At 40.8% G+C, this 16,490-nt stretch overlaps 1 protein-coding gene across 5 annotated transcripts; it reads right to left on the bottom strand.

Annotated features, from left to right (window-relative positions):
* Positions 1 to 659: 659 nt before the first annotated feature.
* LOC138200855 (glutamate decarboxylase 1) lies at positions 660 to 13,590 on the bottom strand. Of its 5 annotated transcripts, none has more exons than XM_069153794.1 (17): positions 13,045 to 13,590; positions 12,052 to 12,143; positions 10,231 to 10,293; positions 8,975 to 9,130; positions 8,267 to 8,509; positions 8,060 to 8,150; positions 5,552 to 5,664; positions 4,928 to 5,043; positions 4,728 to 4,807; positions 4,592 to 4,646; positions 4,064 to 4,180; positions 3,885 to 3,949; positions 3,367 to 3,445; positions 3,089 to 3,238; positions 2,871 to 2,978; positions 2,504 to 2,593; positions 660 to 2,302 (listed from the first exon to the last, which is right to left on the bottom strand). In XM_069153794.1, exons 2-17 carry the CDS (start codon positions 12,128 to 12,130, stop codon positions 2,129 to 2,131), a joined length of 1,779 nt encoding a protein of 592 aa, XP_069009895.1. In that variant the 5' UTR covers positions 12,131 to 12,143; positions 13,045 to 13,590; the 3' UTR covers positions 660 to 2,128. The 5 variants fall into 5 exon arrangements, with proteins under 5 accessions (XP_069009895.1, XP_069009893.1, XP_069009892.1 ...); XM_069153792.1 differs by having other exon boundaries at positions 12,052 to 12,332; positions 13,045 to 13,589; XM_069153791.1 differs by having other exon boundaries at positions 12,052 to 12,224; positions 13,045 to 13,589.
* Positions 13,591 to 16,490: the final 2,900 nt, after the last annotated feature.

Genomic DNA, 16,490 nt, shown 5'->3' with positions numbered 1-16,490 from the left:
ACCAGCGAGGGAGAAATGTTGTGTTTGGGCTCCTGGAGGACACTGACCCTCTTTACCAAATCAAAAAGAAACTCAGCATAATTTTACAAGCTTGATGCTTCAAAACATTTCACAATTTTACGAGAATTGCTGATGATATGACTCTGAACTGATGACATCCCTCAGAAGTCCACTCCAGGAAATGAGCCCAGATGTGTCCCCTCCCAACTCAATAATAATGTGCCTAGTCTTTTTTAGTTTGTTCATAAGAACTCTAACCTTTCTGTCTTTTAACTGACTCCAACGTAACAACACAAAACAAAACACGTGATACATTTCTTTATCCGTCAATGACTTTTGGCAAACAAAAGGAATATATTAACAATGCTTTGGTTCATTTCTGTATTGTGTTGCCTTCAATGTGAAAGCCTGCTTTGTGGCAAAGGTAAGGACTGAAGCTTCATTAGGCTGTTATATGGTTAAAACCACTAATAATAATATTAATAATATTAAACAGGGGAGTCTATGGAGGCCCAAAGAGAGAGGACGTAAATCTAAAGTCAACTAAAAGCAAAGGTTAAAATAAGTCCTCTCCACCATGTTTTAATGTCACTATTGTTGGACACACATTCATTTGTTCAAAAGTCTTTTTAACAAACTGCAAATAAAAGTTCCCCACGGATGTTCTACAGCTCATGTCTTTATTAGTGTTGTGGATACACCAGTAATACTCTGCAAATGATTTGTTAAAGTGCCTACACTGAATACAACAAGGGACGTTTCATCCCGCTAATTCAGGAATGTACAATTTTTTAATAAATCTTATTACAGTAGCAAACAGTGTGCATTTCATTGTTCAAGCAAAATGCTTTATGATAAATAATCCCAGTTTCTCGCATAATGTTTCTCACTGTAAAAGTGTGCCTGTAGCGAGTGCGTTAGGACAAACAACATTTTGCATATTATAGTTTTACTCCACTTGACACATCATAAGACAGACAATCATATGTCCCTAGAATAAAAGCTGCCCCATGATCAAGGTTTAGCGTTGTGCTTTTTATCATTAACGGAACAGCAGCAGCCGCACTGCCAGTCAAGCCTCCCACATAAAGCCAACATTCAATCAGTGAATCACAATGACATTGCACAGTTACACCACAGAGATTGCACTAAAGTTAAAGGCAGTAAATGAAGTACTCTTATATAAACATCTGAATCCATCCATAAGGGAGAATAAGGGCCGTGTACATCTTCATAAATGTAATTCAACCCTTCTTTGGTTCACAAATACACAAAAAGATGTAAATGTTATTCAAAACATTGCGATATAATACAGCAGAGTTTCCAAACAGGAAGGACGATACATTACAAATGGAACTGAATAGCGGATAACCTATTCACAAAATAATCTCTCAATATAAATAAAGGGATTTATCTATCACATACTATAACTGTATGGTCGATTTACATATAGAATTTTCTCACTGTAAAACTAGGACACATTTGGCACAAAGGCAATGTAACAATACTATACAACAATCTACACAAAAATCTCTAAAATCACAGCAATCATGTACAGTACTTCTTACAATGACTGTGTTATATATTCCCACCTATTTAACATTAAAGGGAAATAACAGCTACAACGTTGTGGCGCATCTGGCTTGACAATTGCCATATATAATATAATTATTACCACATATATATTAATATGTCAAAGCTATTAGGTTCCCTACACTGTGTTTTGTTACTTGTGAAAAAAATATTTGGATTTCATTCTGTTTTCAGTACTAATGTGATATTTTTCATTGCTGCTATGTACAGAATAATCAAGTCCAGGTATTCTTGTTATTGCATACTTCCATGAAAAGAAGCCCACAACTCGTCACATTAACAGGTTTCTTTCCACTTCACATATGTGTTAGCAAGAATACCCCTCTGCCTTTTTACTCAGATAAACCGGTATGCAAATATTTTCAATATACGTTGCTAAAGAAAGAAAAGACAGTAACACACAAGGCATATTATAATTTTTTTTGTGCATTGCCAGAAAAGACCTGTAAGCAAAAATCTCAATGTCTTTATGAGACAAAGGGGACATGACGCCAAGCTGGGGGCTCTCCAGAGGTGAAAAAAACAAAACAACCTTTTACAAGTCGTGTCCCAGTCGCTCGATCTCCTCGATGAGGAAGTCGATGTCTGACCTGGTAGCGGCGGAGTTGGAGATGACCATGCGGAAGAAGTTGACCTTGTCTCCTTGTGGCTGGTAACCCACCATCGTCGTCCCCGACTCCATCATCATAGCCTTGATCTTCGGGGCCACCTGTTGCAAAAAATGGAGAGAATTACCAACCAAAACTTTACTTTAACTCTATACGTGCCAAATAAAAGCATATGAACAATTCTGCTTTACTTTACTGTAAGAATCTTTAAATCTAAGCAGGAAAACACCGTCAGTATAAATCAACTCAACAGAGCAGGGGAACCAGAAATGAAGCCTAAACGCAGGTTGATGAGTCATTACCTTGTGTAACCTCTCCCGCCTCTCCTCACCGTCAGGCAAGATGCGCAGGCTCAGTGGGATGTACCAAAAGCACACGTTAGTGTGCTGCGGCTGATAAGAGAAAACGGGAACAACATTTGTAATGAGCGCTGATAAAGAATAAAAAACACCTTCTGTAATTTCACTGTTTCTTGTCAACATGTCAGCCACGCAAAATGAGCCGATCAATCCTAAAACCCAGTTAGATATGTAACACGGTATTATTCATCACCAGTGAAAGCAGTACATTTAGTTTTCTTTTGTGGCCGCGGCTGATTATCTTGAGTTTGCACTGCAGTGAATATCTGAATGTTTATTTGAAAGTAGCCTGTGGGAATAATCAACTCACCTCCCCGTTGAACACCATCTCATAGCCCTCTCTGGTTTTTATTTTATCGTAGAGGTACGCTGACAGATCCAAGCACTTATCAATATGGTGCTCAAATCCTTCTGTTCCCTTTAAGGTAGAAAAACCAGAGCTGTTACATATCTATTACATATATTGTATACGTGGCAGCATAGCCGGTAGCAGCGGTGAGTATCATAAGGCTTTAGATAAATGCACACCTTTGCCTTCCACATGAGCCAGAACTTGAAGATATCAACATGCCGTCCACACTGGATGGCCTTGTCTCCGGTGTCGTATGTAACATCGTACTGTTTGTCTGGCTGGAAGAGGTAGCCGGCACACATGGAGTTGCAGCCTTGTAATAATCCCTGCAATGGAAACAGTTGTGATGAGCGATAAACAGGCCGGTTGTGGAGAAAATTGTTTGTCTGTGTATGCATTTGTGCCTGTTTGTGTACTTTTGTGTGGAGCAGCAGAGTGAAAAACACACACTCACCTTCTCTCTGACCAGAATAGCAGAGCACTGCAGAGGCACTCCCATCATCTTATGAGGGTTCCAGGTGACTGAGTTGGCCCTGTGCAGAAATTGAAACAGTAAACACAGCTCTGTGTGTGTGTGTGTGTGTGTGTGTGTGTGTGTGTGTGTGTGTGTGTGTGTGTGTGTGTGTGTTTCTAAGAAGACATTGATTCTCCCAAGATCTGATTTGATTGAAATCCCTCTTCTTGAGGTTTCCTCAATCGTTTTTTCCACAGTAGATCATTTTTTGGGGAAAGTTTATTCTCATGCAAATTGACTGTAAACCACAAACCTGTGATTTGTGATCATCATACTGTTTATGTTTTTTTTTATGTTACTGCCTGACATTATACTGGAATGAAATTGTTTACACAGGCTAGGCCTCTCTGAAGACTGAACTGAACTTCGTTTGAATTTGATGCCGTAACAAAAACAATCCAAGTAAAAAACAAGTTGTTGTTATTATCTTTAACATGATCTGTATCTGGTTGTTTTACCTCTCGACTCCATTCAGCTTGTGCCTGTGTTTCCTGGACATCAGCAAGCCTCCTCCCCACGCACCCTGCAGAGGACACAACATAGTCTTAAAACTAAAGACACTGATGTGGATCATTATAAAACTGATATGTACAGCTGGTGTTAATTGTTATATTGAAGATGATCAATATTCTCTTACATCCACGTGAAGCCACATGTTGTACTTTTCACAGATGTCTGCGATTTCATTGATGGGATCGAAGGCTCCGTAGACGGTGGTGCCAGCGGTGGCGTTCACAAACATCGGAACGTATCCCTGCAGACCAAAAACACAAAAAAAGACAATTGTGGGTTGAATTCGAGTTGTTATGTTCTTTTTCTCCTTGTGATTGAGGACATCAAAGCTGTGGGCTAAAACACACTTCTCAAATGATGCACTCTCCCCATCTACACCCGTTGTTGGGGCAAAATTGGTTCCTCATTTCTTGTGGTCTGAACAGCCCTTTGCCTTTGAAGCATTCAGGAGACACTTCAGACCAGGGCAGCGTCACATGTGAACAGACAGAAGCTTTAACCTTATTGAAACAGCCCCGCGGCTCCGGCACACTGTTTCCTTGTACAAGTAAACTCCACAGCTCATATGAGTGTTTATCATTGTATGAAGTGACTAATAGAAGGAAATGAATAAGTCAGAGGTGACGTCTGAGTCATTGCTGCTGACATTCACCTTTTGCTTGGCCTGTATTACTTTGGCTTCCAAATCAGCAGGAATGACCCTCCCTCTGGGGAAAAAAGAAGACATAAGTCATCCAGATTTATGATTTTACCAGGCTGTGTGCATGTAGGTTAAATACAAAGCAAACCTCTCATCTGTGTTCAGAAGGATCAGGTTCTCTGTTCCAAAGCCCAGAGCTGCACTCGCTTTCTTGATGGAGTAGTGGCTCTGCAGGAATTAGTCAGTTTAGTTCATTTCAGGCCGGAGTCACATGCACACTTAAGATACTGATATAAATCTGCTGGTTCGGTGTGATGACAGCGATCAGTAACACGGCGTTGGACTCACATGCTCGGACGTGAAGAGGATCAGTCTGGGTGCAGCTGCCATGCCTTTGGTCTTGACTTCAGGGAAGAACTTGTATCTGGCAATCATCACACTGTACATGTTGGAAATAGCTCCTCCTGTCGAATCCAACAGTGGCAGAAAGTAAGCGCTGCATTTAATTACACATTCAAGGTACTTTATTGCTTCTTCTTCACCACATTTCAGATGCAACAAAGGTATCTTGTAATCTATGACCTTCATTTGGCAGCCTTAGTTATTTTGCAGATTTATTTGACTAATACAAAATCTTATCAACAAATATGATGCTTCATTATGGACAAAACCACCCAGCAGTATAAACTGTACAGTAGTTGAAATGAACCCCACTTTTACTGGCTGCATCAATAATTCTGATCCAAATTCGTGGTATATTGTTTTTCTGAAATGAGTCACTTTGCATGATGACGGCTTTATTATACTGATTCCTATAGCATGTAAAAGAATTGTATACAGTATGATGCAAGTAAAAGATCTGAATATAAGGAGTTATGTGTAATACCATGAGTTTGACATGTTTGCATAAGAACAGATATCCAACCAGTTACTGAGCTGCCATTGGAATTAGATCTCTGGTTGTGCTTTTACCTGGAGAAAATATCCCGTCGCCCTCTCCGTCCGGCCAGCCGATGATCTCTTTCATCTTTTTCAGTGTCAGCTGCTCCATTAACACGAAAACAGGAGCAATCTCGTAGGTAAACCTGCAACAAACAATAAAAACCCATTTGACTATGTAATAAAAGCCAAGCCAACCCCCTCTTATACAGCACAGTCTTTACTTCATATTTTGCAGTGTTTTATATGGATAATAATACACTGTACTAATCAGCTCTGCAGTTTACGTTCTCTATGCAGCTTTCATTCAAGTTAAACTCCCTTTCACCCAAAGCTTACCACCAGCCATTTCTCTACTCTAATTGTAGAGCAGGGGCACGAAGAGCATGTTTTTTTCCCCATAAAATTAGTGAGACATGTGAAGTTAGTCGAATATGGATATTTGAAATGTAAACAATGTACTTTTAAAGGATCATTGTGGATTTTGCAGAATTGGTAAGAATGGCCCACTGTCATATTCTCTAAATAAAGTTGTTGAAGGTGCTTTGAATTTCTTCTATATTTTATCCCCTCAGAGTTGATCACGATATTGATATTCCACATCAAAGTACATTAAAAACCCTCCGCCTCAGAGAACAGTCAATTTGAAAGTACAGCACAGGCAAAGTCATCCATCTTCTCCTGACCAATATTCTTCTAATTACATAAGTATCCGTCCATTCATGCACAGAAAGTAAATTAATCAGCGGAACATTAAAGTATGTCGCCGTATATGTGCCTTTCAGCATCTTCAGCATATACAGTAATGCAGAGCGGAAAAAATAAACAAGTCAGATGCCACTTCACAGATGTCGCACATTAATTTCATTGCATTCATTCATGCAGATAAGGCTGACTCACTCTGATAATGTAAGACCTGGATGTCTATTAGTGTCAGTCAATATCTGCCAGGGGTAATTAGATGTTGATGGAGTAATTAATAAAGGTAAATGAGAATTTAAGCAACCTCCACCCTCTGGTTCAAGTCATCCGCGGTGATGTCGCCAATAACACACGAGGTAACGGTGCTTTTTTAAAGACAGGATTTGAGCTGATGAACCAGCAGGAGGGAACACGTCTCTGAAACTAATGTTCAATGACTGGTAGTGTCATAAGTTTGATAACTGGGAGGCTCGTAATCAAAGTTAATGTGAAACCTCGGTCTCCACATCAGTTACAATCTCAAAAGACCAACTTATTCCTCAGATGATCTGAAGGAGGGGCTCTATTAAAGGTCAGAAAATGATTTACTCCTCATGGATGAGTTAGAATCCATTAAGATCATCGGCATTGCTTTTCCAAAAGGTAAATTACTACATGAATCAATGAGTCAAAAGAAGTTTTGCAACCTGGCAATTCGTAATTTGTTCTCATGACTGGATTACAACCAATCTGTAGACATTGGTAAATAATTTAATAAAGACATCAGAATGAATAATCCCCCAAATGGACTTTTTTAGAGAGTGGTATTGAATTTGTTTTACAGTTTTTTTTTTTACTCGTTTTTATGCAGATTTATAAGCACAATGGAAATATGTTCTTGTGTATGTGAATGCCTGAAGCCTTGGCCAGCGTGGACTCCACCGGACTACAGCGCCCTGCGACCTTCTACACAATAAATGTATTTCCATATAGTGATTTAAATATGAAGCTGCATGTTATATTTACAAATCAAGGAGAAAGGTTTATAATGATCAAATTCCCCAAAACATGTGACCCAACTATTGGTCAAGTTCTTTTCTGTTTCACCTTTAGATGAGTTCACCTCGGCGGTCGTCCCAAATGGTCCCAGAAGGGAATCAAACCTCGGACGTTAGGTTTGCATCTCGGACAGCAGGACATTGTGGCCAAGTGTTATCTCCACTATCATATGCAGAGCTACCTATTAATGAGGTACACCACTACAACAGATGCAATCACATACAACATCTTTGCAATATATGTTTTGTTCAATCCTATTTGCGCACATTAGGGGACAGAATAATATATATTTCAACTTTCACAAAGTAAGGATTTATTTCAATGGAAACCTGAACTGAATGCTGCTCACATTATGTCCAGATGGTGTGAAGAGAAAAGACTCTTTTTGCCCTCCTGGCATTATTATATCACAGGAACGAGCATTACATGAAACAAAGACAACATGTGAACTGTGAATGCTAATCAATATGCAATTTAGTTTGCCTGCAGGGCTGAATTATGTGACCACAGTCTTAGCACAGGCCAACATTGACAGTACTGCGGGGAGGGGGGAGGTGGGTGGGGGAGGGGGGTAGCTCTACAAATGTCTTCCTTTGTCGACCATTTATTTTCTTGCTTGATTGACAACCTATTAGAGCATGCTGGGTATTTCTGGACCAAAGACTGTAATTACTGTATGTTGAAAGCCTCTTCATTGAAAAATAATGAGTACTAAAAGCTTTAAAACAAGCAGAATAAAATGAACCTAAAGACTTCCAAACTGCATCTAATCCTCGTTGCTTTCATCCCAACAGTACTCACATGTTGGTGTTGGCTGTGGAGGTGAGCCACTCTCCCGCCAACCCCACGATGTCCAACCCCGTGGACAGCTGGTTAAAGAACCTGGGGTGACCTAAGAGTGAGACAACGGAGCAACACGATCCTCAGAAACCAACGCATCATTTGAGAATGTGAGCGAGTAGCTGATCTAATGAGAGCAATCGATCAGAGGACCTTCAGGCCTCGTACCTGTTCTCACTCCATATTTCAGGGTGTCCCTGCAGTCCACCAGGATCTGCTCCAGAGACTCAGGCTGGTCCGAGAGCTCCAGGTTGAAGCCCTCCATGCCCTCCAGCAGCTGGTGGGGGTGGTGGAAGTCCAGGACTTTGGTGGATCTGTCAAAGGTCTTCCTGACGTAGTTAGTGAGGATTTCCACCACCTCCAGCAGGAACTGCATGGTCTGCTCTTCCCCGTTCTTTGCAGGCAACAGGTCTACAAAACAAACAAAAATGTCCATTTTTTTTCTTTTTGTCTCTTCTGGTTTATCTTTTCTGGTGAATCTAAAGAGTGAGTCCTGAGTTTTTACACGTTTTACTATTTATTGTTGAATTTTTCTGGTGACCTTTAGGTTCCCCAGCTGGTTAATTATTTATTTTTGATTATTCCATTTTTTTAAGCAAGCAAATAATATTCACCACCAAACACAATAAGGATAGTTTAAAAATGTGAGACGGTGTTTCATTATACCCACTGTTACAGAATTATTTTTGCATTAACTTGGATTAATAATACATTTATTTGCTTCTGTTTATTTATTTATTTGTGTACTTCTTATAATCCAGATGACATTTTCCATACATTTTTTGTATTTCCGGAATTGTATGCCCTAATTTGGTTTGAAATACATCACGCTTAACTTGAAGTGTTCCATGTAATGAATGTGTTTGTGAAGCCTACCTCTGGCGAACAGGTTGGAGAAGTCGGTCTCTGTCCTCCTGAACTGCGCCTCTCCTCCCATGTTTTCGCAGGACAGCAGGTTCTTGGCTGTGCGCTCCTTCAAGGAACTCACAATCCTGCTCCTTTCCGCCATGCTGTTGTTCTTCTGTAAGAATCCTATGCGATTACCAGAAGAGGAGGTTTCCTGAGGATGATTACACTTCCCATACAGACCTGCAGCTTTTCATCCACCGTCCCAGGCCCACTAACACGTGTCCTCTCCCATTTCCATCCTCTCTCTTGCTCTCCAGACGTGCAACCTGTACTTTCTCTGTCTTTTTTTTCCCCAGGAGAAGAACGGTCCCGTCCTGCCCTATTTATGGGCGGAGGGCTCCGCGGGAGGTTGAGCCCGGTGACATCAGCACCAAACTCCAACCAAGCACTAACAAATCGCTGTCGTGTAGCGGCTGTAAATTCTTATTAAAGCTCCTCCGACATTGTGCACTTCAGTGGGCAGGAAAGAGCTCAAGTGGCCGATGACAACAGCCTGAAGGCACATCTGAGGAGGCCGCTGATAATAGATATGAATTTATCAATAAAGGCTGTTCAGGGAAATACAGCTCGATTTTACAGAAATCTCATCTTAAATTGTGCAAAAGCAACTTTTGGGATTAAAAAAAACAAAACAACAACAACAACATTGTTTTCCCTTTAATACCAATCCCACATAGGCCTAAATAAATATTTGCTTTGGTGTTTCTTTCTTTATGTTTTTCAGATTTGTTGTTCAGCGTAATTAAATAGCTTTAATGAAACCAGCAGAACGTGTCGGTCAAAAATACCAGAAAATTGTAGTGCGCACTGGTGCGTGACATTCACCATTATGGGATGTCAGACCGTCCTTGGTTAGTTAGCATGAGACTGAAATAGACTCGCAATCGGCAAATCCATCCTGCATAATTCCCCCTTTAATTCAATCAGCTCCAACTCGGGGAAAATGGATGCTTTTGTTAGTTGATTGGTTGAATTATCAGATGTGATGGTAATTTAATAAGATAAATAATGTTGGTTAATCTTTTGTTTTTGATGTTATTTTAAAATCTCATTCGTCCAGAAATCCGCGTTGTTTCCCAGAGAGCCGCGGGGAGAAGGATGGAGGCCAGGAAGCCTTACGGTCATGTGTGTGGACACTTAAACGACAGACTCGATCTCTTTCTATGGCAATTCATATCCTGCATAATTAAAAAAAATATTAAAACATTAAAATGCGAACTTACCACATATTTTCATTCCCAATTTTCGAGTGCATCCATGAGCAACTCCACACCATGCATCATAGCCTGCCATTTTTCAAAAAGAAATATATATTAGACAGGGCCGTACAAAAGCCGAAATTCTTTTTTTTTTTTTTTTTTTTTACCTTGAAAAATTCAACATGACAATAAATGGAGAGACGTTTGAGGTCGAGTGATGTAGCATGCTGAAACATAAAACGTGTCATGGGATTATTTTAATATTTCTCTGGGGCCCCTGGATCTGGATAAGCCTGTTTCCACTGCGTGTCACCGTTTATGACCTATAGGCAAGGATTTAAAATTAATTAGCCGTCTGAATCCACGCCAGCATAAAGATCTAATTGAGTGAAAAGATGCTGGTTGAAATGCGAGCATCAGTAGACATGAGCCGGCTGGCCAGTGACAGATAGAGAACTACTGCGTTATCAAGGGCTCCCAGCCAGAGAGGGGATGGGGCACCTTGGATGGGAGGCAAAGGCGAAATCCTCAAAAAACAGCAATTTAGGAGGGGGGAGGGGGGAAGGGGGCAGGGAGGCTGGGAGTGGGAGGACAGGAGGAGGAGGTGGAGGAGGTAGTTGTGATCGGTCCCAATACCACATTGCAATTTAACCCTTGCTTTGGATCATTAGATAAATCACTGCCCTCACTGCTCACCTCACTGGATGCACTTGAACAGATTTTTTTTTTTCTCCAAGCCAGCGGAAATGAGATGAGAAACAAAGAAACAACTCAGAAAACAGAACAGAAGGAAGAGAAGCAAAGGAAAAAGAGCAGGTGTGCTCACAAATAGGATTCAGACCAGACAATGGACTACAAATACAGACGTGCAGCTATTAGGCTATATCTATACAGGCAAACCAGGTGATGCATGGGCCTATTATGATGCAATCACTGCCATTCATCAGTTGACAGTGCAAAGCCATTCAAATAGGTTTTTAAAACCAAACAGAGTGAGAAGAAATATTAATGCATGTGCTGTCTATTGTATTTTATTAAATTTATCAAATGCAAAAACACCAAATATCTGTATTTTTTGTTTGTCTACACCTGTTACATGATTTTAGACCTCTATTCATTGGGAGAATAAGGCTTATTTTATCTACCAGCTGACAAAGAAAAGACTGGTATAGCTCAGTGGTCTCCACAGTGCCCCTTCTCACAATGCTTAAATGTGCCATCAGGGGCAATTGAATATGGCTGAATTAACAGCCACTTCAGTTTTTCCATGCAGGCACTTTATTCTACCAGAGCACATTTAGCCAAAGCAATGAAGAAAATAATGAAAAACATGTTAAAATACGGATGCATTAGGCCTATACCACACAAGCATAATAATAATAATAATAATAATAATAATAATAATAATAATAACACTAACACTAATAATAACAATTATAATAATAATACTAATTTATCTTCTAATAATATGTCTCCCTTTTTGCCTCTCTGATAAGATGGTCCGGTGGTGCAGCCTCTGGCTTGTTTTCCAGGCTAATTGCCCTCAGTGTGATGTTAGCAGAGGACATTATAGTTTGACAGCAGCATCCGTCTGTCCCGGAGACGCCGGGAGGTCCGTGAATGAATGAATGAATGCAGCGGTGATTTGTGGCGAAGGAAGCCTCTCAAATGGCAGCGGATTTCTCTCTCTCTCTCTCTCACTCTCTCTCTCTCTCACTCTCTCTCTCTCTCACTCTCTCTCTCACTCTCTCACTCTTTCTCTCTCCCTCGATGAAAATGATTCACGGCGTCGCCCACAAAGTAAATAGCACACGTGAAATAGCATTTTATCTGTGATGGACCTACTTGAGCCCGGTGGCTGTAAATTTGTCGAGTTGGGCTCCGGTTCGCCGCCAGAGGAGGAGGAGGGTGCAGACGCCGCCATCACTCCCGAGACCCTGTGCCAAAGTCTTCACCTCAAAAAGCCTGGTCACTTTTTTTTCTCCCTCTCTCTATTCTCCCCCAAATCTCTCTTTATGCTATCCAAGATGAAAATCAGGGAAACAGAAAAAGAAACCACAGGAATGTACAGCTCGTGCCTCTTGCTCTTTAGCAGTAAAAGAGATGCTCAACTTGGCGACACAGACCTGTAGACGACAAGGACACAGTCTGTCTCACAAGTTGAAATTTAAATTCTCAGCACAAGGCAGAAAAAAAAGAAAAAAAATTTCTGAATCACAAGTTCAGTCATAACCATTTAACCATTTAACTTCCTCTGACAGGAGCACATTATTCCATCCTCGTCTGGATGCTGCTCAGGATGGATGATGGTTAACAGCCGCCACAGCTTCATGTTTGTCAGCCTGATAGTAAATAGCATATCCTTTGATTGATCTATACAGCTAAGGCTCTGAAAACCACAGCTGCCAAATCATCCAGATCATAAGGCCATGAGCAAAATAATGCAAATAAAAGCATATAAAAAGCATTTACATTTTTGATTCTCTTAAATGAATGACATGTCCTCAGTAATCAGGCTTCGGGTCCTCTGACTTGACTGTTCAAGGTGATTATTGCACTGATGACTGAAGCAGGTTAAAGTCACCCACACAAATCTCTTTCTCCCAAACCACAAACCAGCTAAAGACTAAACCAGTTTCTTTTTCTCTTGCAGAACAATTAAACCTGTTCAACATACAACACATCCAATTTATATGCAAACAACAGGCCACTTAAACATATTTCCCAGGCAGTAGCATACACCTTCGAAAACACCTGTTAGAGCATCTCCAATAACGATAACAAAGACTTTATTTAGTTTTGACCTGTTAAAGCCTGAAAATGAATAAAGCAACTCACCGTGGCTGTGTGTATCCAGGTGAACAGGTGCAGTCCCCAAAAAACTAAGTGAATTTATTACCAAATTAAATCCTCAAGGAGAGACTGCTGCGCTCTTTAGTAGACTCCAACAAGACGGAGGGAAAAAATCGGACCTGAGCTTCAATTCTCCGCGAGATCCCAAACAAGGTGACCTTGCTTTTGTTGAAGTAGGTTTGATTTGCTGACATTTAAAGCAAGCCTTATCTGTGTTTTCTCATTGCGCAACGAATGAGTCACGGAAGGTCCAGTTCTACCTCCACCGGTGCTGCATGTCTGGGGAGCAGACTCGTCTGCAGCCAGTCTGCAGGTTCATCCTCAATGGCGCCGCTTCGGCCCCTAAAGTGAGACTTTTTGGAAGTGTTGGTTGTCTTCGGATCTCTGGAGCTCTGCTTTGAATCCTGGTCACGAACATGGACTTGAAGTTTGATGCTATGATGAGCAACACATTACGTGAGGAGGGATCAGGATGGAAGAGGGGAGGAGGGGGGCAGCGCTGGTTTTGTTCTTGTGGAAAAAAACAAGAGGACAACACTGAAAGCGCCCAAAATCACGATCCTAAACACTCCTTCAATTGGTGTTATTTATTTATTTCACCGCCTCAAATATCATGATTTAGCTATTTTATCATTTTGAACAAAGATTGAAAACAAACGCTTCCAAATACCCCTCATGTATGTAGAATAAACCTGACACAAACATCTTATTTTTGCACTTTCTGTGCAGACAGATTGGTGTTAAGTGAAGATGTAACCTACGACATCATGACAAGCTGAAAGGACGAAAAAACGAAATCCACAAGGTGGCAGTGAGAAACCAAGAATGACTCCTGCAGGAGCTGATGACAAGTGGGCCATTCCAGAAATACTTCATGAATCTAATTATAAACCGACTCATTAATCTGGAACACGTCACCATCATACATGAGGGCAGGAACATGATCCATGATAGGACACAGCCAATCACCAGCAAAGATCACCCAGTCAGTAGTTACAATAGATTTTGTTATCCATGTTCTGGTGGATCATCTTGAAACTGTGCTTCTCCATAAACACTGTCTGAGATTGTTGTTCCATTACATTCACAGGTTTTTGTCTTTAAAGGCTGCCGTCCAGTGTTGGCCCCCTTTGTCCCCCGATAGTTCCTCCCTGTACGGCCCCCCAGGATTGTTGTGTGTCAGTACATTTTTTGGAATATGATCAAGCATTTATTTATTGAGGATTATAAAGGATTATGTGAGTGTAATAGAATCAACTAAAATAATGAGGACTGGATTTTGAAAGAAGACTGGACTGGGTAAAAATGCCTTACTGATGTGTAATACTGGTGTGTCTTCATTGAAAGCATTATTGGCCACTGTAATTGTTCATCCTGTCCTGGCCCTGAAGTATTTTCTTCCTAAAGTGCTTTCCCGTGTAATTAATGAGCCAAATTCAAAGTGCTTATTTTGCGCAAAATTAAATTTGAAGTTCTGAAGCTCATGTTGTATTTGAGCTCTCTGAATTAGTCTTTTCTGTACCCTCTTTGTTAACATCCATAAACTGCAGCTCAGCAGGGAAACACAAAAAGGAGAGTTTGTACCAAAAGAGGTGGAACTTAAAAGACAGCAATAACTGTATTCAATTTATGTGGGAATGAGAATATTATATTAAGATAGACCTAAAAAAAAAAAAAAAAAAAAAAAAATTTTAGGTTCAAGTCTTTTCAGCTTATAATCTGCAAACAACCAAATAACCACAGATGCATTTAGTAAACTGGCTTTTGCTTGCTTTCTTCACTTTGTAGAAGTTCCAGCCTACAATCAATACTCATCACAACAACTGCATTTATTTCCACCATATATCTATTGAACCCTTATCCACTGCCATGAGGTCTTTGTTATAAGGCTGCTAGTGGAAATAACACACAAGGACATTTTCTGATGGTTGTCTCTAAAGGGATTAAAACACAACAGAAGACGTGGAGACTAAAGGGAATGGGACTGGGGGGGGGGTTTCTACCAGGAGCTTTCTGAAACTGTCCACAAGAGGGAGCATAATCCAAATGTAGAGGGTGAGAAAGGGGAGAGAGGAGAGAGAAGGGAGAGAGGGCAGCTGTCAAGGAGATCCACTATTTCTGTATCTGTGTTTGTGACAGTGATTATTTTCACTGCAGTCTACAGCCAAAGATTTCATTGAAGTTGTGTGAAATGGCAGAAGTGTGTAAGAAATAAAGAACCTCTTTGAGAAAACAAGCCGTGTCTGTTCCAGTTGTTTCAATGTGAGATTTGCAGCCTACTATGAATTTCCTTTTGTTAACATCTTTCTTTGATTCAAGACCCAGACGGGCAAAAATCTGACTTGATATTCAATAAACTCTACCAGGTCATTACAGTGGAAAATCAAGTTCAATCATCCAAAACGTCCTGAGAAATGTACATGGCAGAGATTACCAGGAATTATTCACCATCACTAAAACACTATGTGTGAAAAGTTGCATCTAAAGACACCTCTTCTAAAACTCAGCCTCCAGTGAACAGACACCTGCTGAGAGATGAACCATGTTGACGTTTGACTCTTAACCCGGAGCTCAGTGCTGAGGATTAAGGATAAAACGCTGCACTGTGAAAATCTGTTTGATCTTATTAAAGCAGATGAAACTATGATAGCATCAGCAGCAACCATCAATGTTTTAGGGCCGTAGCTGGAATTTGAGAAAATCCTGGCTCTCCCATTTTTATCTCATTTTCACAAACCAAAAATAAAGTTGAAAAAAATGCAGTGTGTAAGATTTAAGTCTCGTCTTGTAATACCTCTTTGTACATTAAGAGGCGATGGTGAGTCACTGAAACGTCCACAGTCTGTCCCACTGACCGGATATAAAAGTGGACGTAGCTTCCAGGTCTGAAGAATCCCCCGCTCACTCCTACAGGCTTAAAGTTCATGTTATAGCTTGCTGGTCTTTGTCTTTAGGAAGGCCGTAGTAGCAAGAAAACAGCTATAGCAAAATCATGCAGCTATGTCATTTGAAATGTAGTTTGGTGTGATGTGTGTTGACATCAGATGAACTAAAGATCTGCTTTCAATTATCAAAACAAGGTCAGTACTTCTGGCTGTCCGTCCGTCCCTTCATTCATTTTCTGACGCGCATCCGAGGTTGGGTGACCATGGCAACCGTGTTAGCCTAGACGTCCCTGTCCACAGCAAGTCACTTCCAGGACACAGAAGACATACAGTATATTCTCTTAAGTGTGTTCTGGGATTAGCCCAGGGTCTGTCCCCCGCCACCCGACAGAGGACACTCACTGGAGACGCTTTTAGTGGCGCTCAGCTCCCTCTTCACCAAAACAGTTTGGACACCACACCCATCTTCCTCTCAATCTCCAACATCACTTATGAACAAGACCCAGAGACACTTGGACTCCTTCACTTTGAGCCAGAACTAAAGTG

This window comes from Embiotoca jacksoni, unplaced genomic scaffold (genome assembly GCF_022577435.1).
Source record: "Embiotoca jacksoni isolate LCO1_2020_lvr unplaced genomic scaffold, fEmbJac1.0.p SCAF_2, whole genome shotgun sequence".
In the NCBI taxonomy this organism is placed as follows: domain Eukaryota; kingdom Metazoa; phylum Chordata; class Actinopteri; family Embiotocidae; genus Embiotoca; species Embiotoca jacksoni.
Note: the sequence above shows the minus strand (reverse complement) of the source record. Positions and strands in the feature narration are given on the sequence as shown.

Excerpts from the sequence above, each read along its gene's own strand:
- LOC138200855 (XM_069153794.1), bottom strand. The coding sequence starts at position 12,130 with ATGGCGGCGTCTGCACCCTCCTCCTCCTCTGGCGGCGAACCGGAGCCC. Across the intron at positions 4,808-4,927 it reads TCCTCTTCACGTCCGAGCAT|AGCCACTACTCCATCAAGAA; the intron begins GTGAGTCCAACG and ends TAATTCCTGCAG. Across the intron at positions 4,181-4,591 it reads TAATACAGGCCAAGCAAAAG|GGATACGTTCCGATGTTTGT; the intron begins GTGAATGTCAGC and ends TTTGGTCTGCAG.